The sequence below is a fragment of the Cnephaeus nilssonii genome (assembly GCF_951640355.1).
Source record: "Cnephaeus nilssonii genome assembly, chromosome: 10".
Classification (NCBI taxonomy): domain Eukaryota; kingdom Metazoa; phylum Chordata; class Mammalia; order Chiroptera; family Vespertilionidae; genus Cnephaeus; species Cnephaeus nilssonii.
The window spans coordinates 6,064,446-6,081,339 of NC_137081.1; the positions used below are offsets into that span (position 1 = coordinate 6,064,446).

General features: G+C 48.7%; 1 protein-coding gene across 1 annotated transcript in view; it reads right to left on the minus strand.

The window, feature by feature from the left end:
* DNAH7 (dynein axonemal heavy chain 7) overlaps positions 1-16,894 on the minus strand; it is a gene marked incomplete at both ends in the record, with an annotated part of 165,773 nt that overhangs the window by 144,028 nt on the left and 4,851 nt on the right. The window contains 6 exons of the mRNA XM_079783090.1: positions 830-902; positions 2,598-2,778; positions 3,787-3,874; positions 7,020-7,167; positions 7,925-8,033; positions 14,282-14,344. Coding sequence (XP_079639216.1) covers positions 830-902; positions 2,598-2,778; positions 3,787-3,874; positions 7,020-7,167; positions 7,925-8,033; positions 14,282-14,344 — 662 coding nt within the window. The remainder of the gene's footprint in view (positions 1-829; positions 903-2,597; positions 2,779-3,786; positions 3,875-7,019; positions 7,168-7,924; positions 8,034-14,281; positions 14,345-16,894) is intronic.

Consider the following 16,894-nt stretch of genomic DNA (forward strand, 5'->3'; position numbering starts at 1 on the left):
GGCTCCCGCCACCACTGCTGCGCTCGCCAGCTGTGAGCCTGGCTTCTGGCTGAGCGGCACTCCCCCTGTGGGAGCTCTCTGACTACCAGGGGGCAGCTCCTGCATTGAGCATCTACCCCCTGGTGGTCAGTGTGAGTCATAGCAACTGGTCATTCTGCCGTCAGGCCAAAACAATATCCCCGAGGGGGTCTGGGATTGAGAGAGGGCGCAGGCCAGGCCAAGGGACCCCACTGGTGCACAATTAGGGCTGGGGAGGGATGCAGGAGGTTGGCCAGCTGGGGAGGGACTGCTGGAGGGCTCCAGGGTATGTCTGGACTGTCTCGCTCAGTCTGGATCAGCCATACCCAGCAGCAAGCTAACCTACCAGTCAGAGTGTCAGGCCCCTGGTGGTTAGTGCACGTCATAGCGAGTGGTTGAGCAGCCTTAGCATATCATTAGCATATTATGCTTTGATTGGTTGAACACACAACTGGATGACCGGACACTTAGCATATTAGGCTTTTATTATATAGGATTATATCTGCAGTCTGTGCTGGGAGCTGTGTATGTACGAAGGTTTGATTCAGGTTCTTCCACTAGGCCCTTATGTTTTAACCACCTGGTCGTCCACCTGACCACATGTCTATTTGTCTAACCACCTATCCATCAATTTGTAAAGTAATGTGTTAGGGCTTAAATACATAAATAAGCAAAAACAGTGGCCAGTTGTATATATGAAATGCATCAATTATAAACATATATGTGAGAAAATAATACCGGTGTATGAAGAGTTACACATACACAGGAATGGCCACAAAACCAATATTTGCAGATAAACTTGATTGCTTACTCAGCACGATGGGGTGGAAGTTCATCTGTCTTTTTATCATCTTTCTCTCTAGGATCTTTTAAAACAAAATCAACTGGAAGAAAATAGAAAAATCCTGATCAATAACCTTATAATAATTACAATATGTTTACCAGCAATTGCAAAATTAATTTAATTAAAACTGTTTAAAATTATATTCCGTTTTTAAAAATAAGCGATTTGTGCATTTATGATTACAAGAAAATAAAAATCATGAGAAAAATCTACGATGTCTTTGTCTTTGAGAATGTTTCTTAACAATGTCCCTGTTCTTTCATTTGCAAATAGTAATAACTTTTATATTGCAGCGTCCTTGATAGCTGTTCCACAAAAGGCAGTTCTTGTTGAATTGAAGGTCAACAGCACAGAGTAGCAGCAGTAGTGTCCCTTCACAGAAAAAAATACACGTATTGCCTGTTGTTCCCTGTCATTGCTTAGGAGCATAAAACAACCTTGTTATAAGTCAGTAAAGTGAGCTGCTTTTGCTTCTGTCTTCTGGCGTCTTTTAGGTTAATTCTAATGTTCCAGCTGGTGTTTCGGGATGCTCTTTCCAAAATGCAAACATGTGTTACCCCTCTGCTGACAACCCTTCCGCGACTCGCCCGTACCTCCCAACCAACGCTTTAAAAAGGCAGATGGGGCCCATCAAATTCTGTCGCCTTCCCAAAATGCCCCCTTTGCTTTGGCCATCAGAAAAGCTCCCCAGCCAGGGAGAGGCCTTCCTAGGCCCAGCGTGTTCCCGGGTGCCTGTTCCTCACTCTCCAAGGCTCAATCCAGGTGCCCCCAGGGTCCTTCCCAACAAGGCAGGCACCGCCCCTCTCCCTTCCACGTGTCCTCTGCTTCCCTCCTTACTACACTCACTACTCTGCTTTGTGATTTAGAGATTTGTCCATCTCCCTTATGACACTACTAGTATGAACATCTTGGGGGCAAGAATTTGGCTCTTTATGTTTATGTTACCAGGACACCCGCCCTGAAGGGGCCCCAGACCACTCCAAAGCATTGCGCTTTCTCCAGCTTTGAGCATAGCATCAATTATACACAATTATACCACAACCAGCTGGAGAGCCTTTTCAAAAAGTGTAGGTTGGAAGGTCCAGTCTCCAGACATTTTAATTCAGATGGGTTCAATAGTCAGCACTTTTTAAATGATTCTGATGATTAGTCGGTCTTAGAATGTATTGGTCCATACTGCAAGTCAACAAACTTTTTATGTATAGGGCCAGATTGTAAGTATTTTCAACTTTGTGAGCCATAAGGTCTCTATCACAACTCAACTCTGTTCTTATAGGTCAAAAACAGTCATAGGAAATATGCAAATGATTGTTTGTAGCTGTGTTCCAATAAAACTTTATTTACAAAAACAGACAGTGGTCTAGACTGAGCCTGTGAGCTGTAGATTGCCAACCCTTAGTCCATAGCAACAATTTTGTAATTAATCACATTCTACTTTAAGATACCAGTAATATTCATGTTAATTAAACAATTATCATTTTATAATCTTCTTCAGTTCTGTTCTTTGTTGAGAGGATATATTCATACAGATAGAAAGATCATGTTTTTAAAAAATGTTTGCCATACTTTACTAATAAAACTTACCTACGATCTTAAGCAATCTAACAGCAATGTAAGAAACAGCATAATAAATGTAAGACACAGTTACAAGTATAGGTATTAACTTTTAAGTTAAAAAATTATCTTTAATGAGACATGCATGCAAATTAGAAAGCAAAAGGGAATGCTGGCTCACCGATGGACTTTTTTACACTAAGAAGATAATCTTCTCTCATTTCATCAGAGAGCGTGAGTATGCTGTCAGTGAGGACTTTTAGATGTTGGGGGACCAAATTCAATACATTCTCTAGCCAAGAATCTTCCATAGGGGCTATGTGGTCCGTATCAATCCCATGGTGAATATAATAGTAATATCTCTGCATAAGGGAGCAGAAGAAATGTAGATAGATTTATTGCTATAATAAAAGAAGTGTGTTTTCAGACATAAAACTACTGAGTAAAATGAAAGTTTGAGGAAAACAAACTATTTACACGTAATAAAAAAGTATTTTACACAACTCATGTAGGCATGGTTTGAGATTACCTAAGTTTAAAAAATATGCATGATGTTGCATGCACTTTAAAGCTCTTATCTTAGTTCAGAATTCTATTATAAACCGTCAAGTGATATCACTAAATACATGACATACTGAACAAAGACCATGCAGAAATCGAGTTCAGTGTTGTATAAATAGGTGAAAATTTGGTGTGTTTTGTTCTTTTATTACCTATGCTCAGAAGTAGATCTTAAAAGTTGCAAGTGGCATAGATATCCCTAAACATTCATCTCAGAAATGTAATACGACAGGGGTTAGAAAATTTCCAATTAACCTGTTAATATTCCACACTGTAATTTTACAGTTGCCATTAAATATGTGCATAAAATCTTCATTTTAAGACATGATAGTATTTCTCTAGTAATGGACATTTAGCTTCAATATATTTTCATTAGTTTTTAAAGTATGTCACGAAAATATTTTCAAATTTGCAATGTTAAAGTCTTGGATATTCCTATCTTTTAAAATTCTGTATTTGACATACTCGAAGAGTTACCATTTCTAAAGTAAGTTAATAGTCTTTGTAAAATGTAAATTATGTAATGAAGATAATTTCTCATGGAAGAATAAAGACATGTAAAGCTATAAAGACTGAGGCCAGCTTTCATCAAAGGGAGCAGAGAACTTGGGACCCTTTGATTGCTGTCCTGGTGACCAGGGACAGAGCCATTTCCTCCGTGAGCCCATGGAGCGAGCTGATGGAGCTCCCCGCTCACTCCTCCTTCCACAGGGCCTCACAGGGAGGAGCACAGATCAACCTCAAAAATCGGCACGCATCTGTGCGTGCTCCCGTTACTCCTAGTCACGCGGATGGAAGAAAGCCGTTACCAAGATGTCTTTCTCTATGGCAGAGGTGGTCATTTTGGGAAGTGCACTTTCGTCAGGAACAGGCACGTCTGAGACAGCATCCTGTTGCCTAAAACAATGATAAACACGCTCCTTGAATGTCTGTAGGAAACAGCTACTTTTATATCAATAGATAGAAAAAGATCAGGACTGTCTTCTGATAAATTGTAAGAAAAAAACGAATTGTTTAACATTTTATAAATAGTGTACATATTTGTTTGGTGCCATATTCCTCCCAGGATACTTGCTCCTCATTCAGAGAGAGACAGTTAGACTGGAAGTGACTTGTAAGACCTAATTCAGAGGCCTCAGGCCGCTCTGTGGGCTTTACTCATTCTTCATCGTTACTCAGAAATCAAGCTCTCTCTTTTCTGAAATGTTGTAGGACTACGCTTGCATTATTCCTAAATTATATATGTTTCTTTTTTTAAATATATTTTTATTGATTTCAGAGAGGAAGGAAGAGGGAGAGAGAGAGATAGAAACATCAATGATGAGAGGGAATCATTGATTAGCTGCCTCCTGCACACCCTCCACTGGGGATCGAGCCTGCAACTCGGGCATGTGCCCTTGACCGGAATCAACTGGGACCCTTTAGTCCGCAGGCCGACGCTCTATCCACCGAGCCAAACCAGCTAGGGCATGTTTCTTTATAACATTTGAACTTAAAAGAATCCGGATGGAAAAGACTTTCAATGCAGTTTTGTAGAAGACACGGAGACATTCTTCAAAAGACCATTTCTGATTTCTAGAGACATGCAAGTTAACAATGCATGACATAGAAGCTCACATGCTCTTTTGTATTTATTACTGACTAAGTGTCCATATAATAGAATGATGTTCTAGCCATAATTCAATTCAAAATCTATAAGAGATATGAACCACATTGTGTGATTTCTCTGGGGCTCCACTGTGTGGAAAGGCACAGTTCACATCTTCAGGAAAGTTCCGTTGTTCCTGGACAGCTTCAGCCTCTCTATCCTTGGATGCATCACGCTCTGGATCCCAGCTTCATCTGGGATGGTTACAGGTCAGTGATGCTGTGTAACAAAATATCCCTTCCCACTAACTGTCACGTATACCTTCCTAAAGTTGGGGAAAATAATACGTGCCAAAAAATAATGGTAAATATTTTTCAATCTAATATTTTCCAGATGTTCAGAGGGAAAATTACTATTCTGTTTTAATTCTGTAGCCAGCTTAGTAATTAACTCAAGGTAAGAGCAAAATAAAAATCTTTTCAGAGATGAAAGGCTCGAGTTTATCCCCACGGACTTCCATGGAAAGAAGCACCAAGGCAGAAGAGGGTGAAGGGGGGTAGAAGGTGACGGAAGGAGACTTGACTTGGGGTGGTGAACACACTGCTCAATACACAGATGATGTGTTATAGTACTGTACATCTGAAACCTACATAATTTCATTAATCAACGTCACCCCAATAAGTTCAATAGAAATGAAGAACTACTAAGGAAGAGGCTTCAGCAAAAAAAAAAGGAACATGAACCCAGAAGTGAAGAGTGCAATGCCTAGGCAACTTTCTAAGAAGTCAGAAACCGTGTCAGTAAATCTAAGGAAGTGTTCACTTAAAACAAGTGTGGAGAATTGGCAGAACTAAACAGTCACATGGAAAACGCAAAGGATGTTCAGCGGTAACTTATAGCATTGCAAGATCTGTTTGTGCTACGCAGCTGGTGCCGGGAGGGGGGGGGGGGGGGGGGCGGAGATAAAATGAATTCTAAACTTTAAAAAATAAATTACAATATGTGGTTTTAGATGTTAGGGTAATCACTTAAAGAACAAAAATGTATTTGATAGCTTTTAAGTCAATAGGAATAAAGGGAGAAATTTCAATTCAATAGAATGCAGGAAAAAAGAAAAGAAAAAAGCAGCAGCGGTAACATATAGTGAATAAAAAATAAATTGGTAGAAGCTAAGCCACATCTATAAGGCATATCAATAACTATACACTGTGAATGGCATTAAACGTGCTATTGAGGTACAGAAACTCTGAGATTAAATTGCAATAAGTCCATCCATGTCCTGTTTATAAAAGGCATAACTAAAAAATGACAAAGTGGTTAAGAGACCTCCGTTTCTTACAACAAGAAAGAAAGGAAATACTCAGGAGGAGGAAGGATGGAATGGCAAAGCTAAGCAACCAGCCAACACCTGGGGGATGGCAGCCCTGTGGGCACGTGGCCTTGGACTTGAACGCCCTTGTGCATCAGGAGATAACTGTGGGCCGGAAGGGGGTGGGGAATTCCAACCGAGGCCGCTGCATGAAGCTGGACCTCAGTGGGTTCCAGCCTCAATCATGAACTGACCGGCACGGGACAGGTGTCGAGAGCCATCATCCGTCTTGGCCAGGACACCGGGTGAAGAAAACGCTGCTTCTGAGGTGTTCCAACCAGAGGCCTGCCCCCTCGTCCCCCGCCCCCGCCCCCCCGTGGTTCTGAGTGCTGACTTGACTGTCTGAAACCCCAGAGGGCTGCATCGAGGACAGTGACCCCAGGGAGTCACACTGCTAAGACCCTAGCGGCGCCTCCAAACGCAGACTCCAGACCCCTCTCCGGAGGCACCTGCCACAGCCAGCGCCACAGGACGCCCCCGACCCCCCTCTGGAAGCAAACGGTGCCCACTGTCCACCCTTCCAGGGGGGCATTCAGCCACCGCAGTGACACGGGGCTGGGCAGGCCACTTCCTCCACGTGTCCGCACACTGGCCTGTCTCACAAAGGGCGGGGTGCACACCCTGAGTCAGGATGAAAGGAAGAAAGAGGGGTGAGCGCCTAGAGGAAGCTGAGAGGGAGCGGCCGAGAGGAGCTCCTGGTGCCCCCTGCCCGCTCCCCGTGCCGCATCTGAACCCAGGCCCGCCGCCCGGCCCCTCCTCTGCTCCCTCCACCCAGCTCCTTCCTTCCCACCCAGGACACCCGCGTGGTGTCTCCACGTGAGTCACAGGCATCTCCACATGACCTGAGCCAGCGAGGTGGGGCAAAGACCTCCCCAAGATGAGGGGGAATCATTGACGGGCCGCCTCCTGCGGGCCCCACGCTGGGGATCGAGCCCCTCCACCCGGGCCTGTGCCCTGACCGGGAACCTAACCGTGACCTCCTGCTCAGGGGGTGCTCAGGCACGGAGCCAGGCCGGCCTTGTACTTTCGATGGGAAGTCCCAGGGGCTCTGCAGAGGATGCACCCTGGCCGGCCGCAGCCCTCACATGATGACGTTCACCAGCGTGCTGCGGAAGGTCTCCCGCTCCTTATGCGGGAACTTGCTCTTGGCTTTGGAGGTGGACGGCCCGGCGCGGCTGTCATCGATTTGGTCGAGCACCGTGCCCTTCCTTCCAAAGTGTTCCATGTACTCGGCTGAATGTTCAGAAAGCGTAAGTTAGTCAGCGAAAAAGGAAGCTGAGACATTTAAGTGGTTAGAGCAAAAATGCCCGAGTACCTTTCAAGAAAAAACTGCATGCTTGGAGTTCTCAAGCTACCGTAAGGAGAATTATTTTTTCTTTCACTATCAGGAAGCTAACTACTCTTGTTTTGTGTCATCAGAACAAAAGCCACTGGCTATTTCAAGATTATTCAATTAATTTACTTTATACTTTGAATAATATGCTAAAAAACTCAAATTTTCAATTACATGTCCATTGGACCTTCTTAAAGAGGAAAAATTAAAATGATGATAAAAACAGAATACAAAACTATTTCAGAAAACTTAAAGATCCACGATGAAAACAATGTTAGTATTCAATGTAATCAGCCTGGTGAGTCAAAACAAGAACAAATACTAGAATGACTAATTTGGAAATAATGTTTACAACTTATTGAAACCCCCTCTTGGAAAAAAGGTCATAGTCTTTGACGCAGAGGCAAAGTCTGATGACAGTAAGTCAAAGCTTTATTATAAACACCTCAATTCCAAAAATATCAGCTTTTGTAACATTTGCAACAGCCCAAACTAGCTCACAACTGGAATCAATCATTCGCTGAAGGAAAACATTTGCGATAAATTTGTCTACTTGATTTAAAGGTTATTTCAATCCTGCAATTTCACTACTCTATTAGCTAAATGTCAGGTGCCTTTTTCTCTAGAAATTTCGAGTGTGAATGTGGACGCCCTTACCGTACGACTGCTCGTTCCTCACCCCGAATGGCTCTGGGACCTCCTCGTCCTGCTTGACGTTCAGGTGGAAGGACGGGGCCGCCTCCTGCCACTGCGGCTTCATGCTCACCTGCAAGGTGACAGCAAACAGCAGTGACACAGGAGGAGGAAAAACACTTCTCCGTGAAACGCATGCGTGTTTGTAAACACAGACGTTTTCCCAAAGGAATCGGCGTCCGGACACAGGCCTAAGCGCTCAACAGCAACCTGACCTGGCGGGGGGGGGGAGGGGGGAGCCAAGGAGGGGCTGCCTTTGGGAGGCGTCTCCGGGGGCCTCCTGCTGGATTGCTGGGGCGCCTGCACCCACACTGCCAGCTCATTCCAGAAAGGCTGTCACCCCCAGGGACTGGCCAGTGCGTTTTCAACCCTCATGTCCCTGAGAGGCGCTCTCTGCTGGCCTCCGTCTAACAGTCCCACGGGGACCCAGAGCCTTCCTGTCCTCAGGCTCCAGCGTCTGGGCTCCTCTGCAAGCTCACACAGGAAGCCCACCCTTGAAGGCAGAGGTCACACCCCTAGACCTGCCCCAGCTCAGGCAGGGGTCAGGGAAGAGGGGTCACACACCCCTAGACCTGCCCCAGCTCAGGCAGGGGTCAGGGAAGAGGGGGTCACACCCCTAGACCTGCCCCAGCTCAGGCAGGGGTCAGGGAAGAGGGGTCACACACCCCTAGACCTGCACCAGCTCAGGCAGGGGTCAGGGAAGAGGGGGTCACACCCCTAGACCTGCACCAGCTCAGGCAGGGGTCAGGGAAGAGGGGTCACACACCCCTAGACCTGCACCAGCTCAGGCAGGGGTCAGGGAAGAGGGGTCACACCCCTAGACCTGCACCAGCTCAGGCAGGGGTCAGGGAAGAGGGGGTCACACCCCTAGACCTGCACCAGCTCAGGCAGGGGTCAGGGAAGAGGGGGTCACACCCTAGACCTGCCCCAGCTCAGGCAGGGGTCAGGGAAGAGGGGGTCACACCCTAGACCTGCACCAGCTCAGGCAGGGGTCAGGGAAGAGGGGTCACACCCCTAGACCTGCACCAGTTTCAGTGGGGGACGGGGACGGGGAGGGCTGTTCCCGGGGCGGCTCAGTGTGGGAAGATGGGGGAGTTACAGAACGGGTGGTGTGACGGCTGCACAGCGATGTGAACATTCTCAATGCCGGGAGCTGCAGCTCACTCTAAAAGATGGCAGATTGTGTGTGTGTGCGTTTCATCGCCATTCTAAAGCAGCAGGGTGTGCATCGACCCGCCCCTGAAGTGCCACTTCCAGGAGGCACAAGAGCATAACCCGATGGCATTGGCCTCCACGTGGCTACGCGATGGTACAACCACTCAGTCAAGTCCATGGGCGGTGCTGTTTGCAGCACTGACCAGCCGAAACGGGCTCCAGCGGCCTCTTCCCCAGGCCGTGACCGTCCACAGCCCGGGGGGGGGGGGGGGGGGAGGGGCCTGAGCACCCCGGGCTGGCACTGCCCGCCGGAGCCACAACTCAAGGCTCCTCACGTCACCTCTGCTCACGCTCACACTCACGCTCACAATTACACTCACACTCACGCTCACGCTCACAATTACACTCATGCTCACTCTCACAATTACACTCACACTCATGCTCACACTCACACAATTACACTCACACTCACGTTCACGCTCACAATTACACTCACACTCACGCTCACAATTACACTCACACTCACAATTACACTCACACTCACAATTACACTCACGCTCACAATTACACTCACACTCACAATTACACTCACACTCACAATCACACGCACACACGCTCATGCTCATGCTCACACTCACGCACACAATTACACTCACACTCATGCTCACGCTCATGCTCATGCTCACGCTCATGGTCACGCTCACGCTCATGCTCACACACACGCTCGGCAGCTGAGGCTCGGGAGCCACGCGACCCCTCGGGTCACGGAGCCGTGATGACCCAGCGGCACCGAGGTCCCTTCCTGACCCCACACCGATGTGCTGTCCGCGTGTCCCTCTCAGGAGTTCTCTTGCCCGGGACAGTCAATGCTCCGTGCAGAACTGGGAACCCTTTTACAGCCACTTCACTAAGGTGGTCGTTTTCCTCGTACGCCTACCTCAGAGCGTTTCTCCACCAGAAAACAATCCAGTGGAGCACAGGGATCAGAACCAGGAGTCTCCTTTCTTACGAGTTTGAAAACCAGCAAGCGCTTTGCCAAGGGCCCGGCCCGGGGGAGCGCGGGGACGTACCGTGGCCAGCTGCGGCAGAACCCTGGCCGGGAGCTTGCCTTTGCCTTTGCCTTTGTCTCTGTCTCTGTCTCTGTCTTTGCCGGCTGACTTCTCCTGCAGGGAAAAGACGGTGGGGAACTTTACTCTGCCAGTGCTGGCATGTATTCACTCAACCAGTTTTTCGGCCGCCTACTGTGAAGGAAAGCACATGCTATCTAAAATAGTCAAAGATCTACTTTATTACTTTTTAAATTCTCAAAGTCTGCCTTGGAATTGCTTTCTGTGCAGCAAGGAAAGAAGCAAACCCGGTAGGTGCCGGCGGTGCCAGCCAGAGAGCTTTAAAGCGTGCACAGCCCTTCACCCGCCCCCTGCCTTCGGGGATCCCTCTGGGCCCCACGCCCTGCCCCGCACTGAGACCCACTCCTGTCCTGCTCGCCCGGATGCCCTCCTCCCCAGCGGCCAGCTGCTGGGCTAGCACACCCTGGGCCGCCCTGAGCAGCACTTGCACTTTGGCCACAAGTTTCGGGGAAAAGTGCTGCGGTGCCCTGTGCGTGAGGAGGGTCCCTGGGGAGCCCCCCCCCAGGGGGAGGGCGCAGCCTTGAGGGCTGTGGGGCCTGCTCTCTGCCAATTGCCGACCTATTGCCTCTCAGCTCCCACTCGGCCTCTCCTGCCCTCCTTTGTGATGCCTGATCGGACCGCACCCTTCTCTGCAGCGTTTCTCCTTTGCCCGCCCGCGGCCTGTCCTGCGGGGTGGGGAGTGGGGGGGGGGAGGTAGGGGACACGCGAGAGGGAGGGCCTGGCCTCCTGGGCCCCGTGCCTTCTCTCCCTTCTCCCGAAGGTGGCTGCGAGCAGGCAGCACCCTGCCTGGTCCCTCGGGCCTCTGTGCCTGGCTGCCCAGGGCGCTGATGTGTCTGCCGAAAGGGCAGGCCTCCCGGACCCGGCCTCCGGAGAGGGCCACGCGGGCACGGGCCTGTGACCGTCGGCGTGAGCGGTGCGGAGGAAAGCACGATGGCTGCTCAGCACACGGATGGAGCCTTGCTGTAAAAGCCACCCCCTGGTGTCATTGAGAAGGAAGGCGACGCCGCCAGACGGCACTCTGGCTGCGTGTGGCTGTTCCCGGTTCACCAGAGTCCACGTTTCTACGCTGTTCCCCGAGGTGGCCATTCGGCACCACGGTCTCAGGAGGGCACGTGCGGGCCTCGCCACCCCCTCACCCGCTGCTGCTGCGGGGCGGAGGGGGACCGGCAGGAGGCAGGTGTGGGGGGTGCAGGAGGCAGGTGTGGGGGGTGCAGGAGGCAGGTGTGCGGGGGTGCAGGAAGCAGGTGTGTGGGGGTGAGGGGGACCCACAGGAGGCAGGTATGGGGGGTGCAGGAGGCAGGTGTGCGGGGGTGAGGGGGACCCACAGGAGGCAGGTGTGCGGGGGTGCAGGAAGCAGGTGTGCGAGGGTGAGGGGGACCCACAGGAGGCAGGTATGGGGGGTGCAGGAGGCAGGTGTGCGGGGGTGAGGGGGACCCACAGGAGGCAGGTGTGCGGGGGTGCAGGAAGCAGGTGTGCGAGGGTGAGGGGGACCCACAGGAGGCAGGTATGGGGGGTGCAGGAGGCAGGTGTGCGGGGGTGAGGGGGACCCACAGGAGGCAGGTGTGTGGGGGTGAGGGGAACCCACAGGAGGCAGGTGTGCGGGGGTGAGGGGGACCCACAGGAGGCAGGTGTGCGGGGGTGAGGGGAACCCACAGGAGGCAGGTATGGGGGGTGCAGGAGGCAGGTGTGCGGGGGTGAGGGGGACCCACAGGAGGCAGGTGTGCGGGGGTGCAGGAGGCAGGGGTCCAGCAAGGGGGTGTGCACCTTTGTCGTGGCTCCGAACAAGAGGCCTCATGGCAGTCGCCTGTGTCCTGGGGGGATCCCGGGGCTGGGACCAGGCCCCAGAGCCTGCGCCCTCAGTGTCTGTGACCCCCTCAGGCCTCTGCTAGGCCCGCTCTCCCGAGGGAAGCCTCCCCTCCGAGAACCCCCGCCCCCCCGTTGCACATGTAGCCGCACACGTGCCCTGTGCCCCACGCCTTCCCGCCCGGTCCCCCCTCTGGCTGCGGACATGGCCGTGGACAGTCTCTGCTCCTCAGTCATGGGGGAGCCTCATGCTTCACCAGGAAAAGGCCTCTTGCTTTCCTCCGGGGCGTCTCCAAAGCCACGAGGTCGCAGGGCGGCCCAGCCGCACCCAGATGAAGTGGGGATGGGGGGGGGCTGACATCTCTGAGCAACCCTACCCCCTCCCTCCCCCGTGTGGGATGAGAGCTGATGGGTAGGTGCTACCCCGGTCACTGCCACGTGGGCATTCCAGAAAGTACTCTGAGCTCCTCAGGGGCCACGGCAGGGCCAGGCCAGCTGCCTGGGGTGACCACCAACCTGGCAACACCCCGGGACCGGCTGCTCTTCTTCCTGGGGTCACTCTCCCCCCGTCCGGGCCCTGCTCTGCCCTCCCCGCCCCCAAGCACAGTGCTCCCCGTCCTTCCCAGCCCCCCCTTCCACTCGGAAACAAGCAGAGGCGACGCCAGGCTTGGTGACCTGCCCGTCCGCCTTCCCTCTCTCCTCTCCAGGAAGGAGCCGGGTTGGAGGGGGGCCGGGAGGAGGGTGCCCAGAGGCTGCGAGGGGGCCACCGGCCTTGGGTTCAAGGTCAGGGATGACCTCCAGCAGCATGAGGCCTGCGATGAAGGTCACTCTAGTCTAAACCACTACGGGGAACTTCCACTCAAGCACAAACCTTCATATTCAAATGAACAATTTTTATTCACTGGGGTATTTTTTAATATTTTAAAAATATGATTTATCTTAAAAGACATAAAACCCAAAGGATATGGAAGGAAAATTGCTAGATACAGTTAAATATGAACACAGTATAAGATTTAAATCAGCCGACAAAAACATGTTAGATAATTATATGCCTCATTGGCTGGAAAAGAGTATTCATCTCAGCCACTGAATATTGCACTCAGTGAGTAAATTTAAATTTAGATGACATTTCTACGCCTATATCCTAGTAGCATTAAAAAAACTAACTGAATTTATTTTTTCAGTTTTAAAATGTGTTAAGTTTTTAAAGAGAAAAAGTCTGTCCTGTTTCAGGTCTTTGCCTTTTTAAAAAAATTTAAAAATATGTATTATTGTTGATTTCAGAGAGGAAGGGAGAGGGAGAGAAAGATGGAAACATCAATGATGAGAGAGAATCATTGATAGGCTATCAGGTCAATGATATTTTAAGTTTTCTGTCTTTTAAGCTAGAAAACTTAAAATAGATCTTTGCAGAAATAATAAAAAGGATTATATAACTTTATTTTATAGAACGTGGTGTAATAATCTTGGCAGTTATCAATACAAACAGGTTCACAATTAAAACATGTACTTTGATCTTGAGGGACATTCGCCTGAAAATTTTTCAGTCAAGATTTTTTACGCTGAAATGATTAGACATCGTTTCTGCAGGAAGCAAAGCAGATTCCATTTTATAGCTCATTCCGAGCTTTTAAAATATGTTGCAAAACAAATTGCATTGAACTTCCACTTACACTTAACTTCCAGAAACCACAGGCGTGTGGCTCAATGGCATGAAACTCAACATAATTATTAAACAGTAAATTTTATTGCAGTAAAACCTTCCTTTTCCAGCACTTTATCAACTGGAAGTATTTAACGATCGCTTCCACAGGACAACAATAATTCAAAGTCAAAATAATGAGAAGGCTGTACCCCAGCATTGTAATGCTGGAAGAGACGTCTCAGAGATCATCAAATCCTCACTTGTCCTTCTCACCCAGAAACGAGGGCTCAGAGAGCTCAGTGGCTCCCCAACAGTCACAGAGCCATTCGTGACAAGACGGCACCCCAAGTTGTTTCCTGACTCCAACATTGCTCCTGCTAGACCGCCTTCAGGACTCGCTTATTCAGGAAACTCAAATGTCCTGCACATACTAGGACATTGTAGCTTATACTTCACTTACTAAGATTATTATTTTTTCCTAAGATACGTACTTCATAGATGTCCTCTATCAGAAAAGTATTTGCCAGTTTGAAAACTAGTACACAGCATTATTCTAAAAGCAAGACAGTGTGAGGATAATTGGTAAATTACCGTAGATGGCGGTGGCAAAAATCTCACTGGTGTCTTGGATTTTTCTTTGCTGGGTGGTTTATCCTGCATGAAAAATATAAAAAACAAAACTGTTCACTCTGTTCATGCTAAAAATTGATTAACTCAATGAAATTCTACAGAGTCTAATATAAAGTAAAAAACATATCAGCCAAAATATTCTAAAACATACTGTACAGATGGTATGATATTGTGTACAGAGAATCATAAGGAATCCATAGACAATACTAGCGCTAATGAATGAGTTCAGTAAGGCTGCAGGACATAAGATCGAGACACAAAAATTATTTATATTTACCACAGCATTGAAAAGGATAAAATGCTTAGGAATACATGTGACAAAAGACTTGTACGATGACAGCTGTAAAATATTACCGAGAGGAACTTAAAAAGACCTTAATAAATGAAAAGTCATCCCTTGTTCATGGATTGGAAGACTAATATGAAGATGCAATAGTTCCCCCATAATCTATAGATTCAACACACTCCTTATCAAAATCCAAACGACTTTTTTTTTTTAAATTAACAGGTTGATCATAAAGTCCACATGAGAAGGAAAGAAACCCAGAGCAGCCAGGCAATCTGGGAAAAGGAGAACAAATGTGGCAGACTCACACTTCCACGTTCACAGCTCAATACGAAGCTGCCGTGGTAAAGACAGCGTAAGAACAAACGCAGAGATCAGCGGATCAGAACCGGGAGTTCAGAGACACACACGTACATTTATGGGCAACGGTTTTTGACAAGGGTGCCCAGACGGTTCTGGAGGGAGTTGGACATATCTTCTGAGAATTTATCTGAACCGAATTAGCATCCAGAGTTGACTCAGCCCCACCTCCCTCCTCCTTGCTAACGCTTCCCCCCACGGCCCTCCACTTCCTAAGGTGACCAGGCATTCAAGCTAACGCGCTCTCAAATGGCTGTGAGTGACATTTGCACTTCTTAGGGTAAGTTTCAGAGACCAATGCCTTTCCCTGCTTTGCCGTCGGTAATACTTCTACGGCAGGAATCCCACCGAGGTAAGCAGCAGCCGTGTTGAGCACGGCGTTTTGACTTCCACAAGAGATCAATTGCGCTTTGGCCACTGGGCAATTTCTTGCAGCTCATCATCAAATCCATGTCTCTGCGCTCCTGGGTGATCCTGGGGGAGGACTCCTTAAGCACTTCTCCAGCCGGCACAGTATTGAGAGAGGGTTCAGAAAGAGACTGGAAGAGGAGGGGCATTTCCTTCCCGGGCACAGAGCTTTCCTCCTGGCTTCCAGGGGGTGGCTGCCCGCGGTCAGCATCCTTGCTGGTGGGCACCTTCCCGTCCTGTGGTGTGACAGACCCAGTGGCAGGCACCCTCCAGCAGGTGTCACTGTTATCCATCAGGGCAGCTTTCCAGCAAGTCTCCCTAGCATCACAGGGAACCCCCTTTCAAACTTTGCCGCAGGCAAGCAGGTGGTTTTCTTCCCTCCCACGTCAATACTTACCTCGCTGGTTTTCATCGCTACATGATATGCTCTACTCTAGGAATATAATGCCCTTTATCCATCCCATTCTCTTGTCAGGTTTCTCCATTACAAAAGATGGTTCAATAAATGTCTTCTGGCATACACGCATAATCACTGTATCACACACACCCGTACAGCGTGTGAGTACATATGCATATGATAAAAATGCATGTGTGCGTATCTGTTTTTGTGCTTTTATGTAATTCCATTGGCATCTTTGTCTATCTGGAAACAAACTGTGGCATGTTGTCTAAATTACTATGCTTTCACAATAGCTCTTGAAATCTATAAGGCAATTCTCTCTCTTTACTATTCTAAAAAAAATTACGCATAATCGTGACCTTTAGTCTACCGTGTGAATTTTATTGCCTGAAATTTTTTGGAATTTTAATAGAAACATATTGACTTTCTAGAAGAATTTGGAGAAAACTGACATTATAACAGTGTTGACTCTTATCCTGCATGAGAACATTTCTTTATTTACTCAGATCCTAAAGTGTATCCTGCAAGAACATTTTATAATAGTCTTCCTGAGTGCCTTATACCTCTTTTGTTAGACTTATTCTAACAAATATTTTGGATGGAAAATGCATTATAGAATCCAAACAACTGACTTAAAAACGTTTAATCCCAATGGATTTTTTGGTGCATTGTGTATTTTATTTACTTTACTTATTAAATTTACTGTTGAAAGTATTGCCGGTGTCCCCCCCTTTTGCCCCATTGACCCCTTCCAGCCTGCACCTGCCCTTCCCCACCCTCCCCCCTCACCCCCCAGGCCTTCACCGCACGATTGTGTCCGTGGGTTATGCACAGATTCGTGTCAATCCTTTGGTTAATCTCTTCCCACCCACCCCGCCTCCCCCCTGAGATTCAGCAGCCTGTCCCATGTGTCTGTGTCTGTGGGTCTGTTTCGTTCGTCCGTTTGTTTTGTGCTTTCGATGTTTCAATGGGGAAAGGTCCCTGAAGGCCGCATCTACTTGTCACAACTGTCTGCGGTGTTTCTCGTTGCCGCAATCACATCTGCACGCTTTTCCTCCTGCTCTGTGACTGGGGGATGAATGCCATGTTTGGGCATCAGAGGGGTTCCAGCCCCCTGGCT